We start from the raw sequence: 11,396 nt of genomic DNA on the forward strand, positions 1-11,396 counted from the left end.
CGTTTGTGGAGAGATAACATCCAAAGACCAACACCTTCCATATGCTAGTTGGGGAGATGACTGTGACTTTGGACGATGTTGTCCAAATCTGTGGAGTCATAGTTAGAGGAAGAAGTGCAAGGGGACAGTGAGCTGAACTTACAAGAATCGATAAATCTCCTACATATTGCTCTGGGTCTCCCTATTGATTTGATTAGGGCGAAGATGGAAGCTAGCAGGTTCACTTCAAAAGTAAGGCTAGAATTCATCCGGAAGCATTTTGCGAACAAGGTTCATGATAGCCCCATATGTGATGCTGCTGGGAAGGTGGTGGAGAAGGCCTCGAGTTTCCAGGAAGTCTAACGGGCTATTAGAGCTTTTATCCTGTTTTTCTTTGGATGTGCCATTTTTACTGACAAGTCTGGGACTGGAGTGCCTATATGTTATCTGAGGCCGTTGTTGAGATTCAGTGAGATAGAAGAGTATGCATGGGGTGCATCAATTTTGGCATTTTTGTATAGAGGTCTTGGGGCTGCCACATGTGCAAAGGTGAAAGGGGTTACAGGCTATATGACTCTTCTACAGGTAAAACTTGAGTATTTTAGAGTTTATTTTTTTTAATGTTAATTTTACTACTCTATCAATATGTTAACTATTTGTGTATATCTAGGCGTGGATCTATGAGTATTTTCCGTTACTCAAAGCAATCCCAAACTTCGACTATAGCTCATCTCAGTCGCGTGCTCATAGACACACAGTAGTCGCTCCACACTTACGATACAACGCATGCATTGCAGTATTATCGAGCGATAATTTATGATTTGAATTATTTCAATGTAAGTATTTAAGTTTGTTTATATTTTTTTTTAGTAATTGATCATTGGAGTTGTTAATGACACATTTGATTTTGTTTCAGGTTGATTGACATCCTTACAAAAATGTCAGAGATACAAACCCAATCGATGACATTGCATTTTGTGAGGGATTGCTATTTTTTTTCAACATTGTCGAGCTTTACTGCCGCAAAGGGTGGTCGTCGTCGATTTAGGTCCGTGCAGCTTATACCTGTAGATCCTCCAATACCAAATTGGAGAACAAGAACTGTGGCAGAACGCGGGTATGAGGTGAACTGGACCAATATTGGGCCACTTTACTGGGAGTCATGGCAGAATCACATGATCCAACCCTGCAATCGAGGACCTATCTCGTCTTATCCATGGGAGTGTTATCAAAACTACATGACTTGGTATGCGATGAATTCTCATGTAGTTTTGGTGAACCCTGAGCGTCTTCCTATTCATCCTTCCCTGGAGACACTGCCTAACTGTTCATCGATTGTAAGTATTGTGATTTTTAATTGAGTTTCTTTAACTGTGATTTTTTGAATTCGATTGGTAACTTATGTTGATTTCCCTTTTTTCGATAGAACGACATCATCGATGAAACCAGTCGCTTGCTAGAGAGAGGTCTGCAATTGGCTGGGAATAATATGCCAGAGGAAGCAAGGTCCTCCTTCGAACGGGCGTACAACTTGACTAGGTGCAAGTACATTGGTGGGCGTTATAGTTCATGATTTGTTTCAGTTTAGGGTTTGTAACTTTGTTAACTTTGTGATTTGTAACTTTGGAACGAATGGATGGATTATTTGATTTGGAACGAATGGATGAATATGATGTTTGATTAAGTGGAATTTGATGTTTGATTAAGTATGAATATGATGTTTGATTAAGTGGAATCTTGATTTTGAATGATGTTTGATTAATTGGAATTTGATGAATATGAAAGTGTTGTAAAAACGAAATGAACTTTCAAATTTTTTTTGTCCAAACGACCCAGCCACATCGTTTGGTATAAAGGCCAAACGACTTCGCTAGATCGTTTGTCCTTTATACCAAAACGATACTGCAAATCAAATCGTTTGGCTTAATGCTCAAACGACCCAGCCACATCGTTTGGTATAAAGTCCAAACGACCTCGTCAGATCGTTTGCCTTAAAGCCCAAATGACCCAGCCACATCGTTTGGTATAAAGGCCAAACGACTTGACCATGTCGTTTCGGTCATTATTGACAACATACGAACATTATTTCCAAATCACTCGATTGCCGTCCAAATCAACTTAGTCAATCACTCGATTTCCAAATCAAATCAAATAAAAGCTCTAACATTAAAATAAAATCAAATTACACTTATTCCAAATTACATTAAAATGTCATATCGACAACATACAAACAACTTAGTCGATCACTCGATTTCCAAATCAAATCAAATAAAAGCCCTAACATTAAAATAAAATAAAATTATACTTGTTCCAAATTACATCAAAATATCATATCGACAACATACAAACAACTTAGTCAATAACATATACGGTTGGGTCTTCAACGGGTTCACTTTCCCATATTAGATTGGGAATATTCAATGCCATAAATTGCAATTGCCTTGCTGTCAAGGCCAAATTCCAACTTTCAGCAATATCATATCAAGCTCTAAGCCATTGGCGCATTACTGGTGGAACCGGACAATCTTCAACAAGTTCAACATTGATAAAATGATTTCCACCAACATGTGCGCTACCCAACACTTTTTTTACTCTCTCAGGATTTGCTTGGGTTCTCAGCGGCATATTAAGGAAGCACTGACGAGCTCCTAAATGCAGGAGGACAACATTAAATCTTGAAGCAAATAGGTATCCAGCAAAGGGCATGCTCATCCACTTATTTAAGGGTGCATAACCTTCTTCATGTAGGATTTCCTTCATCGCATAAAAAACCTCACTTTGATTGTACAAAGCACAATAAAGGGGGAGGTTGTCAGTAAGCTCTTCGTACAAGTCCCTTCTCATTTGCGGCCATTCTTCTTGACTTCTTTCTAATGCAATGCAGAAAGCTTTATAACCGCAGTTGCCATCGCCAACAGGGTCATGGACTTTAACAATGTATTTATGCATTTCTTTAGGAATATCCAACCCGTAATCCTTAGGACCCCTCGTCTTTCCAAAGTCTAACCCATCTCTTATATTTTGTGGTGTGGCTATTTTGGAGAAGGCTTATTTCTTGGTGTGGTTGTTTTTGGTGTTTTTGGAGAAGGCTTATTTGTTGGTGTGGTTGTTTTTTGTGTTTTTGGAGAAGGCTTATTTGTTGGTGTGGTGGGGGTGTTTTGGGTTGGTATTTTTGGAGAAGGCTTCTTTCTTGGTGTGGTGTGGGTGTTTTGGGTGGGCGTAGTATTTGGTTGTGACGAGACCCACTCCTCATGGTCACGTTGAGAATGCTCAAAATGAGATGGATCTCGCTTTGAAGAGTTCTCATCTCCAGTTGGAAGCTTTCTGCTGCAGCTACCTTTCAACCGACATTTGGTTTTTGCTTCTTCATGAGGCGGTACTAGCCATGTACTTTCTCGTATGGCAATCTCCATTAGCTTCCTAATCATAACCCTCTGCTCTTCTTCAGAAACCATTGTAAACCTATTCATGAACAAGTCCATCGAAGGTGTAACATCGGGACCAACACCCACTGACACATTAGGAGAAGCAGACAATATTTTCCAAAAGGGGTCGATAGTAGTCAAAGGGATGGACCGCTCTTGCTCTACAAACTCAATTAATTCATGAGCACATGGTAGTCCATGGCTCGTGCGCAAATAGCACCAACACCTGATCTCTCCATCTTTAACACGCTTTACGCGGGTATCTATTTCTTCAAATAGCAAGTCCAAACACTTGCGTGAGACAAGGCCTTTAAGTTCACGAAACAAAGGGAATCCGGTGGTGGTGCTGAGCTACAATCATACTTTTCTTGAAGGTAGCTCTAATCTCGGACATCTGGATCCCTAGAATCGGGTGGATTAAGCTAAACATACTCAAAAAATCATGACAGTTTGCATTTCCTAGTACACACTTCACCTGAGCATGAGACCCTTCAACTCTATTGGTCGTTGTACTCCCAAAGTGAATGTGTTGGTCAGTCCAACAACATACGAATCGATCCCTGTGAGGAAACCAAATCTCTCGCTAATAACTAACAAAATTGGAGTACTCAACCCTGTAATATTTTCCCAAAGCATCCCATCTACGCTGGAAAATAATCTATGTCTTCGATTTGACTACAGTGTTCCACGAGAACTGTGCCTTCTCTACAAGTTTTGTAGTTGGAAAAATATCATAACATTTTGAAAGGACGCACGTAGCGATATGCCATCTACATAAATGCTTGTGTGCGTTAGGGAAAACTTTGTCAGCGGCACTCATCAGGGCTAAGTCCCTGTCAGACAAGATCACGGATGGGCTTATGTCACCAAGCAAGCCACTAAAATGATGCAAGGCCCACTCATAGTCGATTGTTGTTTCAAACTGAAGCACCACCTGACACACGGTGAAAGACTTCCACGTTGAACTCACCCCACAAACTGTACAAAAGGTCACCGATACCTGTTAGTTTTGTAGGTAGCGTCTAACATGAAAACTGTTCGTTGGAAAAGTCTGAGCCAACTTAACACCTTCTTGATGGGCCCATAACAATCCCATTATCTCCTCGGTATTCTCATCCTGTCTCAACTCCTCAAAATAATGTTCTTTTGCTAACAACTCACGCAATCTCTGCAATTGTGTGAGACTGTTCATATCCAATTTTCTCACCTTTTGCCTTGCAGTGTAGACTTGGGATATACTAGATATGTTTTCATGATACCTATTCTTGATGGAATCCAAAATTTGTTTAGACTTTATTCCACACTTACTCATCTTTGACAAGTACTCGAACTCTGGAATGGTCAGACGAGTAGCAAATGCATGTCCTTCAAGGGCCTTCGCCAATACATGGTTGTGAATACCATTTCTAACTTCTATTTTCCAACTATCGACAGTGCCGCTTTGGAAAACACCTTTTAACTTAAATGGACATCCCGATTTCTTGGTTCCCGACCTTCTCTTATTAGCCATCCCTTCGCCTTCCTCCTTATGTGACCAATACACACCCGAGCACTCGCAAGCCAAATTCAATCTTGCTACTCGGTTTCCCTTGGCACACTCTGACTTTTCAATGACCACAACAACATTAACTTGTCTTCCTCTAACGGTTGCCCAACCGATTGCCTCGCTACGTGAATGAAAGACCTAAACACATAAAACACAACAACTATTATTAATATACAATAAAATTACATTTAGAAAATTTTAAAAAAAAAATGAAATCAATGCCTACTCAATCATACCTCTTTCGTAGTAAAAATTTCTATTGTATCACTTAAAATCGGTTGACAATCCACATCATTCGAGTTTGCAGAGGATCGGTTCCCGGATAGCGGCAAAGAATTCTACATATAGAAGAATAAAACAAGAGTCTCAAACAATTTGCATTTAGTTTCAAAGTCACAAAAAAAAATGAACTTTTAACTAAATTTAGTCCAAACGACCCAGCCATGTAGTTTCGTAGAGGGTCCAAACAACCTAGCCATGTAGTTTCATAGAGGGTCCACCCAGCCATGTAGTTTTATAGTGTCCCCAAACGACCCAGCCATGTCGTTCTATAGTGTTCCCAAACGACCCAGCCATGTTGTTCTATAGTGTTCCTTAACGACCCAGCCATGTTGTTTGGGGTCGGGTTTTGCATTCATTCAAGTGTTTTGCATCCATTCATTCATTCAATCAATCAAGTGTTTTGTATTCATTTTAATCAAGTGTTACCTCATTATTTAGGTTTGCACTTTGTTGTCGACGATTTCTCGGCATCTCATTTGCTCGACTAGTCGCATCTTCAAATTCTTCAAATTCTTCACCTTGACCTTCAACATTTTGTTCCACTTCTTCACTTTCAACATATCTTCTATTTTCTCCTTTTGTAATTTGTTGTTGTGCCTCAAATTAAATGCTTCTTCTTCATTTTCATGTTCCATTTAGAGAAACTTGAGTATTCTAATATGTAGAGAAACTTGAGTATTCTATGTAAGGAGTAAGGATTTTGATGGAAAAAAAAAAAGCAAGGAGGAGTAAGGAGTATTCTATATATATTTGAAATTTTGATATTTTTCGAATAATTGAGTGAAATATGTTTGTAAACCCTAAACTCCAAACTAGTTTATTATTCACAATTAAATAAAAAAAATGGAAAATAACAAGTTTAGATATAAAACAAATTATTATTTTAGATTTGGATAATTGAGTGAAATATATTTGAAATTAAAATTTTTTTATGTCGGTACGAAATTTGTAAACCCTAAACCCGAAACCCACCCCAAACCCCCAAACTAGTTTATGATTCAAAATTTGAAAAAGAAAATAATAAATAATAAGTTTAAATATAAAACAAATTATTATTTTGATTAATTAAGTAAAATATGTTGGTACGAAATTTCTAAATCTAAACCTAAACCCCAAACCCCCAACCTAGTTTATGATTCACAATTTTAAAAATAAAATAAAAAATAACAAGTTTAGATATAAAACAAATTATTATTTCAAATAATTAAGTAAAATATGTTGGTACGAAATTTCTAAACCCTAAACCCTAAACTCCCAAACTCTAAACCCCAAACTAGTTTATGATTCACAATTGAAAAAATAATAATAATAACAAGTTTAGATATAAAACAAATTATTATTTTAGATTTTAGCATGTTTGATTACATGTTTTAACTTGGTTATATAGATACCATGTCATAACAGATAAAGAGTGCAGAGTGCATGTAATTGTGTTAATGTAACTAATTGTGTTGTTTCTAACCCAATTTTTTAAATTGGATTTCAATTTTCCTAATTCAATTGGGATGTGTTGATAATTGATCATTACTAATTCAATTTTGCACATAATTGTTTAAATAAATTATTATACATTTATGATCGATTAATTATTTGTATTATAAGAAAAATGTTGGTGTTTATATATAAGAAAAGTATAATTGGCGTTTATGTCCAAACGACTTCACCATATCGCCCCATAGAAGTCCTAAACGACCCAGCCATACCGTTTGCATGTGATACCAAATGATTAGCCAAATCTAAAATGTATACACAAACGACGTGTCCACATCGTTTGAGTGTACACTCAAACGACGTGACCATATACTCAAACGATATGGCCAAATCGTTTGAGTGTATACCAAAACAACGTGGCCATATCGTTTGAGTGTTAGTTACTCAAACTAACACTCAAACGACGTGACCATATCGTTTGAGTGTATACTCAAACGAATACTCAAACGATATGGCCAAGTCGTTTGAGTGTATACCAAAACGACGTGGCCATATCGTTTGCGTATACACTCAAACGACTTGGCCATATCATTTGAGTGTATACCGAAACGACGTGGCCATATCGTTTCAGTATACACTCAAACGATATGATCACGTCGTTTGAGTGTATACATAAACCGCCCGGAGGGTTCATTTTGGTGAGACCGGTTGAATTGGTTGCTGGGCCTGGGCTTTGATGGCAAACTTATAAAATTTTTTTTTTTTTTTTAGGGGTTGCCCAATCCAATTTGATGAGTGCCCAATGGAATCACCCTTTTTTTTTTTAAACACTCACTTAGTGCATTCATCACTCATTTCCATTTGCATAATGCATTCAACATTCACCAATTCTCCACTGACTCTAGCACTTGGGAGCAACAGCTGCAAGAGCACTGCTGCAACAGCACACACCACCACAGAACATTACCTTCCCAGAACATCACCATCACAACAAAACATCAACGACACATGCAGCAAGCTGCACTAGCAGCCACCACGCACTACAGCTCTGCTCAAACAGCACTTGAACTGACTTCAAGCCTTCAGTAACTCAAATCACAAGGCCTGCAGCAGTTCAGCAAGCCACACCTCAGAGGCAAGCTGCTTCCAAGCATAGTAAAACTGGGTGATACAGGTCGGCAAGTTCACCACCACCATCAGTCACTTTCTTCTCCACCATCACCACACTTTTATAGCAACGCCAACGCCGTCAACAGATAGCACACTCTCTGCTCACGACTTCACCATCGATCAGGCACGACAGACACCACTGTCGGAATCCAGCACCACATATCTCCCCCTTCAGCAGGCAGCACAACCGGCACCACTAGCATCAACCTTCACCGCACCACCATCAGTCACCCCCTCATGCTCTCCCAGCAATCACCACGAACAGCGCCACCAAAACAGAACTGTCTTCTTCAATTGACCTCAAGCCACCATCACTTGAACTCAACGCCAACGTCGTCTCCGGCAACAATTTTCGGAAGTTCACCTACAACAAAAACTTAGAGAAAAGAAAAAAGAAAGAGAAGAAACCGAAAAGAAAAGAAAAGAAAGAGAGAGAGAGAGAGAGAGAGAGAGAGAGAATGGAGAAGAAAGAAAATGGAAGAGAAGCAAGAAAAAGAAGAAGAAAGAGATGGGTGAGATTCGTTGTTGTTGTTTTTTTTTTTTTTTATAAAGGCCCATAACCACAAAATGGTGATTTTGGGGGTGTTTTTTTTTTTTTATTGTTTAGAGGAAAATGAAAAATTGTGGAGGGAATAGAAATTATTATTGGAGTGTTGTGACCAAATTAATTTATTTTGCAAATTTTACGAAAAGCGCAGCGGCACCATTGATCTATCTGTAACACAACGGTCGGGTTTGTTATTTCGTTCGCATTTCAATAAAATTACAAAATGTTATTTATAAACAAAAACTAATTCGATCACGTGAATATGTGAAAGTGAATTTAGGTGAGAAAATGATGAAAATAAACTAAAATAGACTTTGATTTCGGAGATAGAAAATCCGTTTAAGCGAATCCTATCTCCGTTAAAAGAGTTAGTCTCGATTTTTTATCCCTAATAACGACTCTTCATATCTGAACGAGCGTTATTAGTGCGTGGAATCGATTCAGAACCCCATTTCTTGGAGAACTTACTCGGTTCCTAATCATTATAATTATCGAAACACCCTCCCTAACAGAGATAATCCTCACTCGGGTAGAGTTTCTGCTCCGAGATCACAAAACTAAGGTGTTATTCTAATTAACAGAAAATAAAATTGAAAACAAACTGGAAATTAAATTCTTCATTACACTAGAACAGTAATAAACTACTCTACTCCTACTGATGGAATGTTAACCATTCCATGAGAAAAACTAAAACTAGAACTTTCTATTTATAGTTTTTCTAACGGTCTAGATTCAATTCATCTAATCTAAATCTAACGGTTACAAATAAAATATAATATCTCACAGAATATTCTAGAAATATTCTAAGGAATATTCTAGGAATATTATCTAGAATAGTAATGGGCTTGGACTAAATAGTAACAAGCTTTGGCTTTATCTTCGTATTCCAAACCGTACGACCATTTTTCGGAAGCTAGATACATTGCGTAGAGTTTTCTGCATTGATCATTTTAGCTGGTAGAATGCTTGAATCAGAGTTAGGAGACGGAAGATATCACCGTTTGAAGTTTTCTCCTGATTTAGGTCAGTTTGACCAAAATCTCTTCTTTAGCTGGCTTAGGGACTCAAGTTTGGATTCTTCAACTTGTTTCATGGTTCTCTGAGTCCATGAGCTTTGCTGGCAGTTTGGAGCTTTAAATGAGCTGATACTGAAGATTTCAAGTCCAAGCTTTATTCGGCTGTATTTCATGCTAAAACGTAGGTTCTGTGTGTATTTTATCGTTGTTTGTTGAAACCTGTGAAAACATGAAAATACAATTAATTTACATTTATTAAACACATAGTTGACCCAAATTTAATGTCTCTATGGGATTTAAAACACAATTTTAGGTACTTATCAGTAGCTATGATGATTTACATCAAAATAAACAGGTGGGGAAATACCATTGATCACGTGCTCAAACACCGGCGAGTTGTCCAACACGTTGATGTCATTGTGTGACTGTAATAGCATGAGATGCACCTCTTGGACCAAGTCCGCGGTGCAGCGGATAGGAAGCAACCTACGCAAGGACGAGGAGGAGCAGCGGATCAAAGCCGCAGAACCCTACTCCACGGTGGCAAGTGTACGGTTGACTTCGGGTCGTCGGATGACAGGGCAGATGGACGGTCCTGAAGAAGGGAAGGGGGATATAAAAAGAGAAGATGTGGAGAAAAAGAGGAGAGCAAGAAAAAGAGAGAGAAGGGGAGTAGAAAGAGAGAAAGAGAGAAAAGAGGGAGGAGAGGAGAGCAAAGAGAAGGAGTTAGTTCGGCGTTTGGGGAACAGTAAGTTAGAGGTCTATACATTTGGCGCCGTCTGTGGGGACCGAGAAGAGCAACTCAGAAATGGCACCGAAGAGAGCAGCGGGAAGGCCAAAGAAAGTTAGGGATCGAGGAGTCTGACAATCGAAGCTATGATAGAGGAGGGGAAGAACCGGAAGAAGGGCGAAGGCGAAGAGAGGCGGTCTCGATCGCGTGAAGAGATCGAAAGGCTAAGAAAGGAAAATGATGAGCTGCGGAGAGAGAGAGAGAGAAAGAGGAGGAGGAGACAGGGGAAGACCAAAGTGAGGAATCTGGAGACGAGGAGGAGACCGGACCAAACTTAGTGGAAAACCCGGTGGCGGGATTAACAATAGAGCAAGTCCAAGAAATGATAGACAATGATAGGGAAGCCAACCGGCGGCAGACGAAGGAGCGCGGGGGAGCAGCTAGCCAGGTGGTGGCTGGGTTGAACCGTAACCCGCTAGCAGATGACATATGGGCATCGGAGGTTCCCAAGCGATTCGCCCAACCGAGGTTTGAGAGATACGACGGCAAAGGAGACCCAGCATACCACATCCATCATTTTAGACAGCATATGTCGTTATGGCAGGAGGCTCGGTTTGATGGTCTGCGGTGCATGATGTTCCCTGCTAGTCTGAAAGGAGGGGCGTCGGATTGGTACTACAGATTGCCGTCCGGGAGCATTAAGAACTTTCAAGAGTTGGAGCAGGCGTTCATGGATCATTTCATACATCAGAAAAAGAGGGTGGTGGATATCGCGGCGCTGTTCAATGTACGACAATGATCCGCGGAGTCAATCAGAGAGTTCCTATGTCGGTTCAAGGCGGAGACACTGAAGGTGGAGAATCTGGATGAGAGGACAGCGGTGATAGCGTTTGAAAGGGGATTGCGCCCGGGAACCGGGGTTCACCAATCCGTAGCAAAAAATGAGATAGCAACGTTGCAGGAGCTATATCCACGAGTGGAAAAGTATATAAGGTATGAAGACTCTGTGCAAAAGGATTCTAAGAGGGCAGGGAAGGCTGTGTTGTCTTTGGAGAAGGAATAGGAACGACGTAGGTCAGGGGCGACGGGAAAAGAAAGAGGTCAATACCGCGGAGATGGAGCATGAACGGAGAGAAGTCGGGAAGGGATTCGGAGGGAGTATAGGGAGAGGAAGCCATACCGCGAAGTGGAACAAACCCCGTTGAACAAACCGCTCAGTGAGATTCTGCCTTTAATAAAGGGACTGCCGGGGTATGAAGGACCACGAAGT

At 39.9% G+C, this 11,396-nt stretch overlaps 1 protein-coding gene across 1 annotated transcript; it reads right to left on the reverse strand.

Moving 5' to 3' along the window:
- Window positions 1-3,987: 3,987 nt before the first annotated feature.
- Window positions 3,988-6,126, reverse strand: LOC147477536 (uncharacterized). The gene is made up of 3 exons (XM_086583556.1): window positions 5,659-6,126; window positions 5,187-5,288; window positions 3,988-5,088 (listed from the first exon to the last, which is right to left on the reverse strand). Exons 1-3 carry the CDS (start codon window positions 5,701-5,703, stop codon window positions 4,408-4,410), a joined length of 828 nt encoding a protein of 275 aa, XP_086439682.1. The 5' UTR covers window positions 5,704-6,126; the 3' UTR covers window positions 3,988-4,407.
- Window positions 6,127-11,396: the final 5,270 nt, after the last annotated feature.

Source organism: Coptis chinensis, chromosome 9 (genome assembly GCF_015680905.1).
Source record: "Coptis chinensis isolate HL-2020 chromosome 9, ASM1568090v1, whole genome shotgun sequence".
NCBI classification, from domain to species: Eukaryota; Viridiplantae; Streptophyta; class Magnoliopsida; order Ranunculales; family Ranunculaceae; genus Coptis; species Coptis chinensis.

Bases quoted from the DNA above. Each gene is read 5' to 3' on its own strand.
- LOC147477536 (XM_086583556.1), bottom strand. From the start codon at position 5,703: ATGCCGAGAAATCGTCGACAACAAAGTGCAAACCTAAATAATGAG. The intron at 5,289-5,658 runs GTAACACTTGAT...TTCTATATGTAG, and splicing joins GTGCAAACCTAAATAATGAG to AATTCTTTGCCGCTATCCGG. The intron at 5,089-5,186 runs GTATGATTGAGT...TTATGTGTTTAG, and splicing joins AAATTTTTACTACGAAAGAG to GTCTTTCATTCACGTAGCGA.